The 17,471-nt window shown below is 35.0% G+C and overlaps 1 protein-coding gene across 13 annotated transcripts in view; it reads left to right on the plus strand.

Annotated features, from left to right (window-relative positions):
- Positions 1-17,471, plus strand: part of NPAS3 (neuronal PAS domain protein 3) — an 803,227-nt gene that overhangs the window by 240,142 nt on the left and 545,614 nt on the right. For 8 of the 13 annotated variants that reach the window (XM_039870508.1, XM_039870506.1, XM_039870507.1 and 5 more), the window contains 2 exons: positions 10,256-10,500; positions 10,612-10,662. In XM_039870508.1, the coding sequence (XP_039726442.1) occupies positions 10,256-10,500; positions 10,612-10,662 (296 nt within the window). Of the gene's footprint in view, positions 1-1,195; positions 1,270-10,255; positions 10,501-10,611; positions 10,663-17,471 lie in introns of those variants that run through there. The other 5 variants (XM_039870511.1, XM_039870510.1, XM_039870514.1 and 2 more) reach the window with 2 other exon arrangements.

Genomic DNA, 17,471 nt, shown 5'->3' on the forward strand with positions numbered 1-17,471 from the left:
TTATGAAATTTATATGGGTGATTATAAATCAAATAAAACTTTATCAGTGCCTTAATTGTCATATCAGTATAATAGAGAAAAGGGGGATCACGAGGACTTTCTTCCTGTAGCGCAATGTAATACAGTGGTGAGAAGGACATACTCGAGTCATCTTGCCCAGGTTCAAATTCCAACTCCAGCTGTCTTTGGCTTTGCAAGTTATTTTCCATTTCTGTGCTTTGATCTTATTTGTGAGACCGGGACGATAATACTTCCAAAGTGATCAACTGTCCTTGTTTCCCAGGACTTTCCTACTTTTAGCATCGAAAGTCCAGAATCTGGGGAAAGCTCTTCCTGAGACAAGAAATCACCCAGTTTCCAGGGATGGGTGTGGAAATTTGAAGGGAAAGTGCAAAACCTATGTAGTAGATCACCAAAAAATAGGGACTGAAGGCAATGCCATTTTTAGTTTTAAATGTATCCAGCAGAGATTGTCTGCCTTTCATAGTAGTTACTCTTTTTCCCCGATAGCTGATGTTGGCCATCATGAATTAAATGAGATCATATTTAAAACAGACCCTGGCTGTAATAGAGTAAGCCTTCAAAGTTGTTAGCTTTTTAAACTATTATTAATTATTACTACGTTTAAGTCCATGCTGTTTTTTGGTGGTGCTGAATCATCTTAAAAAGCAGAAACAACATGTGTGCTTTCCTGTTATTGATATTATGAAAATGAATACTATAGTTCCTAGGAGTGGTAGAAATTCAAGGAGTCGCCCTTTGGATGGTCAGTAAAATGTCCTGCTGTTACAGATGCCCACCATTCCCTTTCATTTTGCCCTTCAGCGTAGATGCTCCGATCCTTTCAAATATTTAGCAGACATTCCTCTCAATGTGTGCTCACGACTCCTGTTACTGTTAATGGAAGTTACACATGTGTGCTCACCAGGATGGGAAAGCCTTTATCCCATGTCAGGCAAAGACCCGTGATCCTGAATCTCTTTCTGAACTTCAGACCTGAAGAGAGCAGTGCAGGGAATTGCTGCTTTCTCACTATATTAGCTTCTTCAATTTCCTTTTAATTGGAGCCTGCAACCCAGATTCTTGTAACTTCAGGGGGATGAACAATACAAATTAAGATCTGGATGCTTTCCAGGAAGGGCTCAGCTCAAAGAACACTTTTTTTTTTCTTTTAACACAGTTCTGGCTATTGACAAATCGCATGCAGTTGCCTAATGAGTCCATATTTGCTTCTGAGGTTTCACATTTGCAAACTACACTGCTGAGAAAGTAAGTGAAGTGTTCACCCACCTCTGGTGTGAGCTGACTGATTTAATGTACAGAACAGATAAACACTAGAATAGTGAAAATTCTAAACCAGTAGCACAGAACCTTCAAATACAGTATCTTACCCTTGTTCAGGACATTCATTTCTCCCCAAGAATTTTTTTTAATGTATAAGACTTCAATTTATGTTTAAGAACTAGTAAACTATAGCAGTTTGACAGCTATTCACACTTAATTCTGTGCATTAAACCAACAGCATTCTTTTCCACAAACATCCATTGTTAGGACAATGCTCTCAGACAGAATTTATGAGAAATGGAATTATGTTACCAAGGAGATAGCATTTACTATAATGAAGAGTAGATCCTAGAAAATGGCCCCTTTTACAGCAGCTCAGAGCAGAGCCACAAAAGCAATTGATTGGTCTTGGCATTTAGTCTTATATCAGCTGTGTCATCCATAGCTTCAGGAGTGAGAACACTAATCTAAAGTGACATTTCTGTTCTGGCGGGCTTTTCTGCCCTGATGAAAGCAATTACTTCATTCCTAAATGATAATTTGCAGGAGTTTCAACCACTTTAATTGATAATTTTTTTTTTTTGTTCTGAGTTCAATTGTGAAGTGATTAGCTGATTTGGTAAATAGAAATTTAAGGTGTGAAATATACAAGTTGCTCCAAGGTAAAGTGCTATTTATTGGGTGGAGAGAAATTACTTGATAAAGCTGCAGTTCTTCCATTATTATGGAACTGCCAGTTGTATAGCTTAAAGTTCTGGGGGAAAATGAAGAACAAAACACTTTGATTCATGAGGTTTTTGGCAGACACCAAAGCAAGCAGTGAATAGTTTGGTCTTGCTGTGGTTCATTCAAGGGTTATTTGAATCAAGGTGAACATTGGCTGAAAAGGATTGTGAGGACCTCTCAGCTTTCTATATTACTATTCTAATGACTCATTCTGGAATTAAATCCTCTTATTTAAAGTGTTAAGAATAAAAATGCTCATTGGCTAAAACCAATTAATTTAATTATTAAGTTCAAACATACACAAGGCATTTTCTGAAGACGAGGAAAGGCATTCATTTGAATGACTTTAATTACTCTTTTGATCTATTTTACCACAAGTCAAAAATGGGTCATAATTATTCAATCAGAATGTATTTTAGTGTAAAAATTTTAAGAACACATCTTGATTTTGATGCTTTGTCAAATGTTAGCCGTTGCAGATGTTTTGGGCATTTTTTTAAGCTATCAATTTCATGATATTTTCTTAGTTGGGGAAAAATAATGGTCATTTCACATGTTAAATGAGAAAAATACAGCAAAAATGAAGGTCAAACTGATTTAGCACATCAAACAGTCTTTGTCAGCCAAGCTTAATATATCCTGAGTTTGTGGAACAAATGAAATTTTGCTGCTATGTTACACTTTGCTTCCAAACAACCATTACAACTGGTTTTATATATTGTGTGAGCATCAGACCATCAAACAGTGCATCTTTACTGACGTGTTGCTGCAGCGATGATCTACAGCAGCAATCTGCCATTTATATAAGGGCAAAATGTGCATCTATATTTAGTTGTGAAATTGGCCTATTATACTCTTGATGTTTACAGAGGCTAACATAAATTAATGATGACAGCTATGAGCAGTGCATTAGTTAAGCAGCAGAGTTCTTACCTTGAACTTGAAGGTTCCAGTTTCAACTTCCAGCCAATACTATACTGCTTTCTTCATACATTGAAGGAAGGTTTCTGAAATTATAACCTCTTCTTAGAGAGCATTAAAGGCTTCAATTTGTGAGCTATATTGTGCATAATCCTACCAGATAATAGTTGTTTATGCATTTCTCAATTATAATACCTTGTAACAAAGTTGATATTTATAATCATAGGGAAAAATACTCCTGAAAGATTTTTTTTCTTTGCAGTAGGCCAATTTGATTGACTTTGAACTGTATGCAATGTCAGTGTGTGGTGGGCTGTTTTATTGAAAGTTATGAAGAAGGGCAAGCAGTGCTTATAGAATCTTTCCCTTTTCTCTGTGAAGCCTCCTCATTCAGCTCATGTCAGGGCAAGTGGAGGTACTGGAGTAACTGTAGATTTCACCATTAACTATGACCAGAGATCTGACAAGTATGCAGGTGTTCAAAGGTTCATGAGTTAAAATGCTGAAGCCTTTGATGAATTTTTAATGGCTGCATTTTTAATACAGGTCGACCTTCTTCCTTTGAGGCTGCATGCCAGATTAATTGATAAATAGTAGAAGTCTGTAGTGCTGGGTTCTCCTAAGCAAAACAAGTAGGAAAATCCATAAAAACCTGCCTGTCTGACTCCTTAGCAGTGCTTTAAAAAGGTAAAATTGGAAGCGCTTTTGACGCTACGCTACCTTTCCTTTTCCTATAGTTAGGTGACCAAAACTTGCCTCATTCTTTTATAAAGACTGGTTATTGTATTCCAAAAGTTTATGTGAAACTGTTAAAACTGAGGCTTAGAGACAGGTTTTTATGTAGAGATAGTGTGGATTTATCAATAATGTCCATATCAGAACCTGTTCCACAAATATAAATTTTAACAAAACTTAAAAATGTGGCTATAAAGAAGTCATCTGAGAGGAAGAAACATTTGATTAAGTTGACTTACCTTCTGTTGTTACTCTGTGACAATTATGATTTTTGTTCTTTGTTATTGTCTGTAGATCTCAGCTATATTACTTCTTTAATCAAAACTATGTGAAGTAAGAAACCAAAGTAATCAATTTGCAAAGCTAAATTTGATCAGTCACAAAGGATAACTTAACTCTCTTAATTTAATGAGCCATCAAGTCCAGAGTTATTTTTTTTTCCACCATGAACAAGTCGCCCAGTAAACAATTAGCATCCTTATCCAGTTCCATGGCAACTTCAGAGAGATTGCAAATCATGAGTCATTTTCATAATATTGGTTTTCCGATAGTGCTGTGCCTGTTCTTTTGCTTTTTATAACTTCTTTGTTATCTTTTACTCACTTGTGGCTCAAGTAGCATTTAATGTTTCAGCTTTACTCACCGTATGGATAACAAAACAGTCAATGCTGCTACATTTCCATTTCCCCATCACCAGCGTCCAGGCTGAGCTCTCCATGGTCCTGGATTTTGGGGCTTTGCCTGACATCAAGGAGAACTTTTAGATTTGTGATATTTTGGAAGATATTTTGAAAGGTCATTTTTCTGCTAAGAGTACACATATACTTTTTCTGACTAATAATTATCATTGTAATTTTGAAGTCTTCCATAGAAACTTTTGCAATCTTCCTGGGTAATCCATTCCCTTAACAACTCTTTGGATATTCATTTTTATATATAAACAAAATTGCTTGTCTTGCAACTGAATGCCAGTTTTTATCTATATTAGTGAACTAATAAATGGTCACTTACTATTCCTAGTACAGAAGATAATTTATTTATAAGCTTTTAATTTTCCACTAATTAAACATATATTTTTTATATGAACAACTCATTAAATATGCCTGCGGTATACAATATATAAACCACCGACATAAAGAAGGCTATAATGAAAAGTCAATGTCTCTATGGTAAAGTATTTTTATTTCACTTAAGTAAATAATGTGATATATCAGAACCAGTGACTATAGATCATATTGGCCAGAACAGAGTGTACATTATAGACGAACATTGTGGAACTCAAAGCATAGAATAATCTGTGAAGTGAGCTTAGATTTTTCATTCAACACATCTTAAATAGTATTACTATGTGCCAGGCACTGCTGTAAATGTTTTATAAAAATAACTCACTCAATTTAACTCCAACAAGAACCTTATGAAGCAGAGATTATTGTCATCCCATCACAGAGATGAGAGTAACTGAGGCAAAATAAGTTAGTTTGCTCAAGTTTACATAATTAGTAAGTTAGAGTACCAAGATTTAAATATAAGCAGTCCGGCTCCACAATTCATACTCTTAACCTCTGCCTTCTGCAAGTGTGGAAGACATGTTGAGAAAGACATCAGACAGAACTTAAAGTGATTGTCATGATTTGAAAGAACACAGTAGGAGTTTTAACAATAGGCAGTTTTAGAGTTGTTGCCAAACAGAAGTTAGCCCTTTGATTTTATTTCCCTTGGTTTGATTTTTCTTGTCATTACATTAAATTGACTAAAGTAACGGTCATAAGTGGCAGTATAGAAAGAAGTTTAAGAGGATAATGAGGAAAGCAAACAGGTATAGAGAATTACAGAAACTGTAACTAGAATCAAAATTGGTGTTAGAAAAGCTTGGTGAGAAAATTATAAAAACTATGGAGCGATGGGGTGAGAATTAGATGTGGTACTAGGATTAAAACAGTTGGGCTTTTTTCCCCCTGATAAGTTTTGTATTTATTATAATAAAAGTTAATGCTTATATAATGTTTACAATATGGTAGGCATTTAGCACTTCACATACATTTTCTCAGTTCTTTCTCAAGAATATTATGAAGTGGGTACTATTAAAATATCCATTTTCCAGATGAGGAAATTGAGGCCTAAAGATGTTGAGTGATAGACCTAGCCAAGGCTGCCTACCTAGTAACTGTGATAATATGAATACCCACAGCCTGTCTACAGAGCCTACTCCTAACCCCTGTGCTTCCAAGTGGGTTTAAGGATGGTTGACTGTATTTGGGCATTCCTGTCTAACTTCTTAAAATTCTTCTCTGTTGTAAAATTCTGAAGTGGACTCGACCACATTTAGAGTTTATAAATGTTAACTATTTTAATTGTTAAAATCTAGAATTTTCTGAGGAGTTTACTTCCTTATAGTTTATAATATACTATGATAGAAATTATCATATGAGTCATTGCAGTGGTCCTAGGGGATTTACCAAACATGCCTTGTTTGTCATCCTCATTTTATAAGATTATAAAATTGAGGCTCAACTTTGTCACTTAGAATCATAATGCCTGCAAATGGCCAGGGTGGGTTTTCTAACTCCTTCACCATAGTCTTTGCACAAAATACACCATATGCTGAAAGGACTTAAAATATATAGGAGGATTAAAAAAATCACTTTACATTCAACAAGCAACGTCATTACCAGTAATTTTTTTGATTGCTTGTTATCTATGCTTAAGGTATAACTTTAGAAACTTGTAAAAATTCTTTCAAAGTGTTTAGAAGAAACAGTTTAAATAATATTTTTTAAACCTGGGATACTTGTTTAGGATAAATTCTGGCAACATCAATGACAAAAAGAGGGGGGCATCTAACTTTATAAGGCTTTTAAGGGGAAATTTAGACATGAGATTACCCTTTTGGTTGGAGAAATGGGACTCCTAAGGAGAATCTGAAAATCACTGTCTTCTCCGAAATATACACACATTTTTAAAATGACTTTTAGATTTTATTTATATCTCTATATATCTATATGTATCTGTCTCTCTTTTGAAATGGTGGTTGATTTTTTTGTTTGTTTTTGGTTGTTGGTGGTAATTATTGGTGAGGTTGATACTATCCCTATCAAAGAGAGTTGGAATTTTGATTTGCCAAGGATTAAGGCAGAGTCTCTTTTTCCTGCTATTCAGAGCCTAAGCAGAAGAACTAAAGCAGGAAGTTTTGGCCCAGGGAGTCACTTACTTTGGTTCTGAAGCTTAATCATATTTTAGATGGCAGAGATCGACATTATAACATTTTACTCAGATACAACCAACCCATTCTTTCTTTAGTACTCTGCAAATACAATCTCATATATATATATATGATTCGTATATATAGGTTTAGAACAGAATGTGCAAATATGTTTATCTTGTTTTCATGTAGTCCTTAATTCAATTTGAGAATTGCTTATAACTAGGCTCTACTTCACAAAATCAGACAAAAGATTAATCCACAATCTGTGTCATTGTCTTCAGGTCTTTAGTTTCATCTATTCTATCAGCCTCTCCACAATCTTTATAATCCTTTGACTGTATTTTATTGCCGTTGCCCTCAAAATCAATTACTACTTATTACAGACACAGGGCTATCATTCTGAAAGTCTTCTGAGCTGTGGTGTCTGCATAATGATGTAATGTGGGAGTCATGGAAACCCTTTGTTATTAAGATTATAGCCAAGAAGATTACCCCAGTAGGGTAACAGTGTGCGTTCGAGTTAAAAAGGGGAGGAGGCTGTGGAGAAGAGAAAAACAACAAGAAGGTGGGACAGGAACACATAAAGTTCTGCCCAGGGTTATTTTAGAGAAGTCATGTGTCAGAGAGCCATGTTTAGGCAAGACATCTCAAGGCATTAGGGTCCATGTACTCCCTTTCCCTGAGTTCACATAAGAAACCATCTCCCCTCTACTAGCTTTTGGAGCCTATTGGGTTACTCCTTGTGGTCTTGGGTTTTCCTCACTACAGGTTTAGTTTTTTTCCCCTTAGATTATTGATAAGCCTATGCATTAATATCATTTCAGAATAATTGCCTAACTTCAGTTAAATAGAGAAATTCCTAGGATGAATTTTAGTAATGTTAGATAACAAATGAGTCCATGTGTAATCATTCGAGTGACATGTGTAAGGTTACATATAACATCTATGTAAAACTACCTTCAGAGGTGATCTTCCAAATTATTATCCCATTGTAAAATGAGCTCCTGCTCCATTATTTACCAAATTTCATGTGGCTTGCATAATTTTTGAAATTTTAATTAGCTAACATAAAATGAAATATAACATAAAATTGGAAATGTGATATAAAAATTTAGTTTTTGATCTCTAGAAATAGAAAAACCAACACGAGGCATGCCTTACCTCAAAGCTGCAATCAGCTGAAACTGTGTGTGTCCTCCAGATCAAATAGTCACCATCAGGCCTGTCTATTCATTGATATTCCCTGCCTTAACCCCTAGAGCCCTTGAGTTTGCAACCCCTGCTCTAGAGCTCTGTCATAGTCACTTACTGGACCTCCCCCTGCATAAAAAATAAAAAATAAGTTCATCCTACATTCTGGAGTGGTATTTGATTATAAGAACACAAAAAGAACAAAGCACTGAACTTGAACCACTGCACTCTACAAGTGGTAGAGAAAACATGTGAGGACAATTCTTTTGGCATGGGCGATTTAAATGGTGTTAGATCGCTTTTATTATATAAAAGGAGGGATATGAATCATTCTTTTATCTTAAGATGTTAACCTGGATTCCGGTTATACTTATACTTTGTCAGATTTTAAGGCTCCTCTTACTTTATTTACATAATTTTCAACAAGCCAAAATTTAGCATTTGCAGAATTGAGTAGAGGCCAGCTAAAATATTGGGGAAATAAGTGACATAACATGTCTTTTCCTTGTAAATTAGTGATGTTTCTGCCTGAGGTTATCACCTGAGACATCAAGAGACAAAGTTTTGTTACCTGAGACTGCTGTGGCTTTGAAATCGATAGCATTATCTTGTCTACTTTTGAGAAATACATTAGTTAGCTAAAGTAAAATATTGTATGAATAGAGTGAACATGAAACTGGTTGGCTGGTTGGGTTATTAGCCTAGCAAGTTTTTGACCATAACATTATGGCATTACTTAGCCAGAGGAGAGAAAGAGCAATTAAGGGATCATTTTATAAACTATATAAATGTCTAACCAATGTACTGTATGCTTGGAACTAATAATAAAATAAAAGTTTAAAAAATTGTATATTCAATACGCTATTTTGAGTGTGCAGTGAATACAGTGTTTAAGCCATGAACAGTATCAGAAATGCTATAATGTGATATGAAATGTTATTGTCCATACTATACTAATAGAGATAAGAGCCACACTTTGAACTCATTTTGATCTATTCCTCCGGTCTTGTTTCCTTGCTCATTTGTCTCTTTCTTGTTATTTTATAATGTGAAACCAGAATGCTAGATTCAAAGATTTAAGATGCTTTCAGAGTTTAATAAATTGACACTTACAAATGGTATTAATAGTACCTGGCTGTTGTAAATATTGTCCAATTATCTGTCATCAGGGTCTGATTTCGAATTTATTTCTTGTCAGAAACAAAACAGAGCAATTCAGAGTAGGTGGAATTCTCTTGTCAGATGCTCACGAGCAACTTTAGTTGTGCCAAATTCTGCCTCAGTAATGTGAGCAAACTTCAAACAGAAGTGCACATGAATAGTTAAAGAAAAATGCTGGATTTCACCTGTTACCTCTTCTGTGAAGTAATATGTCTATAATGTTTATAAATTTTAATAACCCACATGGGGCCTTATCTTTCAGCATTAAAATTATATTATCTTAAAGTTTGACTTTTCCGGGCAATGTATTTTGTTCTCCAGTATTTCAGAGGATCTATCCGTCTACTAATATATGTCCATTAATAAAGAATGAAAGTATTCTATTATCAGCTAATTACCAGCACATTTATAAAGTTACATTGAAATCTTCATTTTTAGTAGGATGATTTCTTTATCTGACTGAAGGTCTTGATCTTTATTGAGGGCTGAAAGCACATCAACGTTTTGTTTGTTGATCCTGTGAATTGTGTTTGTGTTTATTCTTTTTACCCCCCAAGATGATAATTGAAATAAATTTTTTAAAATGTGTTCTTTTGATGGCATAAGATTCTGTAGGGATTACAGTTAAATGAACAGAATCATTAGCTTGAGAATAGATATGTGAATACAAGCCCAATTTTTTAAATTGATTATAGTTGTGAATATCAAGTATCATCTGTAAATCTTATATCTTAGAAACAATGAATGTATGTCACTGCATGGTCACTTGGAGGAAAAAAACCTTAACAAGCAAACTATTTTTACTCAGTGCACTTGAGTTTATGGCATTTGAATCTAGAGGTAGAATTTATGGTTGTAGGGACATTGTCTGGAACTCATTTTACTCTGACCCCTGGAATTTTAAAGACGATTTTGGGAGCTTTTTGCTGCAGGGGGAGGGTGGGCAGGGCAGGAGCAAACAAAAATGAGAGCAGTTTCTGTCTGATGAGAGAATCACATGTTCTAAAAAATACTTTTTCACTCCTTTGATTTCAGTTTACAAGCGTTGAGAAAGGAGAAATCCCGAGATGCTGCTCGCTCCCGCCGGGGAAAAGAAAACTTTGAGTTCTATGAATTGGCCAAGTTGTTGCCTCTCCCTGCAGCCATCACTAGCCAGCTTGACAAGGCATCCATCATTCGACTTACAATTAGCTATCTGAAAATGAGGGACTTTGCTAACCAGGGGGACCCTCCATGGAACTTGCGAATGGAAGGCCCTCCACCAAACACATCAGTAAAAGGTAAGTTTTAAGCCCTTATTCATTCTACAATGTGGTGGTCTGTAGGTGTCTCTAAGATGAAATGTTTACCATCATCCTTTCTTCTTTTCCTGCATATCAAATCCTTTAAAGGGATACAAATGTGGAAATCTGAACTCTGCATGAGAAAGACACCATGTGAAGGTGAAATGAACCTCTTTTATTTCTATTTTCTTTTCAAAAAGTCTGTCAGCCTAAATATTCTATCACTTAATATAAAGTTTCAGAAAAATGAAATGAATTTCAGAGAATGAAATGACTTACATTAAAGTGCTTCGTGGATTTAATTTATGTTATGCTAATACATGAAAATTCTTATTGATTGATGGAGTATGAGAATATTTGCTAAAGGGTGGAGCTAATATTTTCTCTTTACTAACCAAAGAGAGGAAGGAAACAGAATCTAGCTGTAGCAGGCATTTTGAGTAATGATTTATTGATTAATAAAAATTCAATCTATGTATTAATGTTTCAAGTCTCTATACATGTTGCCTAAAAGTTATAAATATAAAACATCTGTTTGTCCTCCAAATCCTTAGTGCAAGTACCCTTAAAACATATTATTTTAAAATTTGATCCTCCTTTGCACTGATACTTAAGGGATGTATTTTCTTGGGTGTTCTCGAAACTCCTAATAATTTATGGCATTTCTAGCATATGAATATGCATGCATATGTTTATCCCTGTATATGTGGTGCCGGTCATTTTATTTTCTGTCTTTAAAGGAGTATTATTCAAGGTGTAGAACTTAAGTGCTCTGCTAGTTCCCTGTGTCCTAACCTTGTGTCTAGAGTAGACTCTTGATGAGCATGGAATAAAACCAGACCTTTGGCGGAGCTGCAGGGAACCGCTGGGGGAAGAATTAGTTTCTTTAGTTATGTGATTACACCTAGATAGCAGTTTCCTTTGGAGAAATCCTCATACTCTTGGCTGTTGTAGGAAAGAGTACTAGTGGGGAGCTGTAACCTCTTATAGAATTCAAATTAAAATAAAGAGTCAAAAGCAGTGACTATTTATAATTCTGTGCTAAGAGGCATGATCATATATGTGTATATGCATGTGTGAATCTGTTCAAATCCATGCCACTGCTCCTTACTTAGGGATTGTGTTTCTTATGCTTCTGAGAGGACGAAAATTAGAATTTAAATTGTACCAAGTTATTTTCTTCTAGAGCAGGGGTTGACAAACATTTTCTGTAAAGGGCCATATAGTAAATTTTAGGCTTTGTCGGTTAACTTATTAAATCTGCCAGTGTAGCATGAAATCAGCCATAGACAATAGGTAAAGTCGTAAACAACAGGGTGTGGCTGTGTTCTAATAACACCATACTTACAAAGCAGACAGCTGCCACTGGATTTGGCCCACAAGCCATAGTTCCTAGACTCCTGCTCTAGAGTGTAAGACTGACATTCAAAGGTTGAGAAGAACACATGGCAGAGGTAGCTCTCAAGGACGAGATGTCAGCAGAGTACAAACAAACCAAGGCACATTTATGCTGTCCTTTTACAGCCCTTTTGCCCTTCGGAATGTAGATGTCAACTTGGTAATACACCAATCCATGTTCCAGATGCTAAAGAAGTAGGGAATTTTCCCAAGCTAAAGATGTGACTATAATCCTAGTAAATATTTACTATATAAATAAGAGCTTATTCAGTAGGCTGTCTTCATGTTTATTCCAAATCATGCAAGACGAAAGGATAGATGGAACAAGTTAGAGATCACACAATGTGCAAAACGTTACTATTAAATTTTAAATATGCTGATGAAGGAGCCAGACTTGTATTAAGTTATTTAACATAATCATCTTTTATTTACATTTCTATTTAAAGGAGTTTGCCATTTATAGGATTTTTTTGGTAGTGGTGGCTAACAAAGTAGAAAAATCTAATGGTTCTATTCTCCTTTGTTGTAATAGTCCTGTTTACTTTTGGAAGTATGGCCTTTCAGAAATATAAAACTATAGATCATATAGAATTATGCCCTTATTTTATAGGTGAGGAAAATGATATAGAAAAGGTTTACAGTTAAATATTAGCAGATCTAGATTCTTTTTTTTTTTTTTTTTACTTTTTGTCTACTGCTCTTTCTATCACCATATTCATTTCTAATGATGATAATTTGATTTGCATCACCATCATCAGCCATTTCAAGTGAGAATTCTCTCAGCTTTGGAGTGTGACTAATAATTCATTTTTACTCTGTGGCCTTCAACCAAGTCAACTCTGTGACTACTTATGATGATAAAGTTGGATAAAAAAAAAGGTAATTATGGATTCTGCTCTTATGGGTTTCAGTCTATAGATGGACATGGTGATGTCAGTGAGAAAAAGAAGGAGGTTAGAATGGATGTGTAGGAGCCTGGAAGGAGATTACAGATTTTATTATTTTAAAAATTTCATTGACTGTTCGTAAACTGTGATGGGCTAGAACTGAAGCTGTAAGCAAAGTGAATCTCTCCTGTTTCCTCTCAAAGTTGCTAGGAATGCAATGGATACTTTCTGTGAACTGATTCTGCTGCACAATGGATGTATATTTTATTGCTTTAATGCAAACCTGCTACTCATTCTGATCAAACATTCATGAAACAACATGAAGAGAAATTCATTTTAATTTATTAAGGTCTTCTATGTTGTGCCCTTGAAGAAGTTCATATGGATAAACAAGCTTATATAAATAGCCTGTAGCATTATGTGAAGTGCAGTTCATGATCCAACAATAAAACAATAGACATTATACTTCATGCTTCTTTAAGCGGTCTCTTGCATAAACCGAAAGACATTAGGAAACTTACGTGAAAAGTACTTAAACATTGTAGGCAACATTTTTTAAAAAAGTATTATGAGTCGTTCAAGTTAATAATTAAATTTCAAGCTTAAATTTAAATTTGTCTACATAACTATATAGAAATTTAATCATTTTAATGTACTGCTTCAGAAAGATTCTTTACTTTGCCCTATATTCATCACGTCTTTTCTTAAAAGTCTATAAAAGTTGATGAGTTTGTTTTTTAATGCCAATTGTATGTAGATTATTTACAAGTTATGCTTGCAGAAAGAATACTCAGGTAACAGTGTGTAATACGTCCTGAGTCAATTACTTCATGGAAATGATATGTTAAGCAAATGGAAGGTAACAGATAGTTTTTCCCATTATTTTAGAAATATCTGTATTGTTATAATACAGATCAAATCTACAATGAACATTATGCATTATTCAAGAAATGACCAGGCATTCTCAGCAGTGTTTCAGCTAAATAACTGATGATTGTAACCTTTAAAGAAATCTCATTGTGGTGACTGTTGGTAAATCACTTCTCCATTCATAGTAATCTCTATTTAGAGGCTATCTGGAAACCATTATATCTTTTATTAATCTTAAAAGCAATAGCTGCTGATTTGACATTTACTAAAACTAGATAAATTTTCCGTCTTTCTAATATCACAGACTTCAGTCAATTTTTGTAGTATATCTGCTGCAACTCTATTAATCTGAGAGTATTTACCACTGTAAGCATAAGTTTTAATTTAAACAATGTAGCTTTTATACAACAATTTGCCTATGTGTGTGACAGCCAACAATGCTAAAATGCCATATGTAAAATGTAAGGCATTTTTAGCCTTTGGAAGGGAAAATTGAAAAATGCAAGACAACTGGTGATTAAAATTGACTAAACACGTTAGGGAAGAACTTTATTTTCATAGAATTTCCCTTCTCTATTTCAGACATCTATTTTGAATTAAGTGGTAGATATTTCTGAAAGGAGAGACCTGCAGGTCTCTATTTAAGGAACACATAATTTATTCTTAGCCAAAGACCAGAATGTTACTTAAGCAATGATTTTTAATGAATTTCTTTAAAATAGTCATGTTGGGTAAGTGTGTTTAGGACATCCTTCAGAGTAACATTGAATTACTATAATGGTTGTCCACATAGTTAGTGAGTAAATGCTTCTTTTATAGAAGGTAGAGATTCCAAGACTGAGTGAATGATAAGTCTTCTTAGTCTAAGCAGCTCAAAGGTCTTCTAGTTCCTGTTCTGGCATTTTACAGTGTGCATTTCTTTCTGCCAAGTGACATTCGTGTTTGGGGGCAAGTGTTGTATTTCTCATTATTAAAAAAAAGAAAATAAACCTGTGAAATGGAAGTTCTTAAATTCAGTACATGGCATGGACACCTGACTGTGTGTGGTACTTTTTTTCTTTTTACACGGGTAAATGGTAGAACCCAGACTGAACTCTTGGGTTCTGAACAGAAGCTCCCTGTAGGGCTAGGAGAGTAGCTTCAGAGGTGGAAACTTGGTTCTTGTTTGGTGCTTATCTTACCTCCATCATCTTCAGTAGACTGAGAGCCTGACTCTCTGCTTTAGGCTCAAGTTCCACTCACTTCAATCCAGCATCAATGGTGGCACCAAATGGAAATGGAACCATCCAAAAGCTAAGCTGCCAATGCTCATCCTGTTTATTTCGGTAGCGAATGCCAGATTTTACTAGTATATGGAAATATAATGTCATCTAATTGTCTTTTCTTAGTTATGCTTCCAGGAAGCCTTTTAAATTATATGCTGTTATCATTTTATATCTTTCTAGTGAAGTTATGACTTCTGAAAAGTTCATTTAAGAACTAAGCTTTTACATTTTTAAAATTTTATATCATGTTTGAACAAGTGATGCTTATATTGCCACACTTCCCTAGGATCATAATGTGGGCTTAATGATAGCAAAGTAAGCATGAGTTTCTAATTCTGTGAAGTTCCACCTTTTATTGGGAAAAGCTTTGATATCTACAAAGGGAGACTTTCAGCATAAAGAATATTATAAAGCATTGCTGGTTTCTTGCTACATGCCACATTGTTTTCAGTGCATCTGGCAATACTGAGCATCCAGAATTACCCTCATCTTCTAACATTCATTCAGTGAAAACATGTATGTAAGAGTGATGACTAAGAACATGTGAATATTCAGGTAAACTAGTTAGCCATTGCCAGGGCAACAAGCAGTTACCGCATCTCAGTAACATGCCACAAAGCTTTTACTCCTCATGTAGCTACAGTTAGTCTGGGATTGGCAAATCTAGACTGAGATGAGTTGGGTGGTTCTGCTTCTTGCCACAGCTCTGGCTGGGCTTGACTCCTTGCTGAGGGTTCATTTCAGGTCTGCCGTGCATCAGGGGGCAGCAGATATTTGGGAGAAGTTCTTATCATGGCGATGCCAAAGGTGTAAGAGGGTTGTACAAAAGCACATAACACCTCTTAAGGAATTTTTTTTGTAGAGAATTCTGGAAATTGTGGACAAAAGATACGTGTGTATCCTTTTGCATCCTATATCAGGATTTATCTCTCTGTCTTTTCCCTACTCTCTTTATCTTTTTTCTCTAGCAATAGTGAATACCAAAACCATACATTTATGTCTTTGTACATGCCGTCATCTGACTGAAATGCCCTTTTCCCTCTTCTGGGTTTTCTGAACTCATATTCATCTTTTCAAACCCAGTTAAGACGTCATTTTCTTATGTAGATCTCTCCTTCCCCAGAATGTTAGTCATTTCTTCCTGTATGTTACCGATAAGCCTTGTGTTGCTTTATTATCAATTCATATTTTTCTTTTTTTTTGGTAATTTTTAATAGTTCTATTGAGACATATAACATAAAATTTGCCATTTTCACCATTTTTAAGCTTACAATTCAGGTACATTAATTACATCCACAATGTTGTGCAGCCACCACCATTATCTAGTTCCCAATTTTTTCTTTAGATACATGTTTCTGTACTTAGACTAAGAACTATTTGACAGAACAGTCTGGGTCATCTTATGCATGTTTATGCCTCCATGTGCAGTACCTAGGAAAGTAAATATTTAACCATCTTTTTAAATTAAATTGTATAGAATTGGATTATATTAGCAGAGCTAAATAATGCTGATGAAAGCTATGGGTGGGTTTAAGTCATAGGATAGGAGGAAGAAAAAAGTAAAAATAAAGAGGAGAATGATGGGAATAGTGTGAAGCCACGGGGAGAAAAAACAGTATACGGATTAGGAGAGAGGAAGGAATGATAGTGCCCCCACCCCCACCCCCCAGGATGAGCTGCTAGTCCTCGGCCTGTAATGGTTTTCCCCTACCAACATGTTTCTCTCGTGTTACATACAGGCTGAGGAGCTGAAAGTTAAAAGCAATTGTCTCAAACCCATAAGTGTCTTGGATGTATAAATTTACTTCCATTCAACAAATATCTGAGTACCTTCTCTTAGTAAATCCTTAGTGAGTCCTCTGCTGAATATGTTTAGGGCATATAGAGAGAGTATAAGGCACAATCCTGGCCTTGGAAGTATTTACCATTCATTGAGAAATAAATGTGGAAGACAAAAAGGAAGGATGGAGGATGAGAGTTTTTGATAAAATTAAATATACCATGTGACCTGGGTTATAACGCCCTCTCTCGACCTCAGTTTTCTCATTTGGATTTTATTTTGTCAGTGATTCTGGTCTGGACTATTGTTTATTTTCTAATTCAAAACCCCAGTTCCTTAGAAAAGATGTTACAATTATTATCTCAAACTAGCCTCTCCTTGGACTACAGGGTTTCTTGAAGCTTTTTATTAATAATTTTAATAGCCATATGCTCTAACTCTTCACATTCTGCTAATAATTTCTATTTTCCTTTTCTTTTACTTAACTTCCCTTACATAAAGCTGTCATATCTCCCTCGTGCTATGGGTTCAAAAATATGCGACAGTGCCTTCTCTTAAAAACTTTTATCTATCGATTATCAAGATGTGCATACATGCAATCATTGTGAATGAAAGAAAAGAAGACATCACATTATGAAGTTTTAAATTAAATAAGTGCCAAATACGTTATATAGGTAAAATATGAATCTAGAACTTTACATATATATATATATACACACACATATATGTGTGTGTGTGTGTGTGTGTGTGTGTGTGTGTGTGTGTGTG

The sequence above is a fragment of the Pteropus medius genome, unplaced genomic scaffold, assembly GCF_902729225.1.
Source record: "Pteropus medius unplaced genomic scaffold, Ma_sr-lr_union100, whole genome shotgun sequence".
Taxonomy (NCBI): Eukaryota; Metazoa; Chordata; class Mammalia; order Chiroptera; family Pteropodidae; genus Pteropus; species Pteropus medius.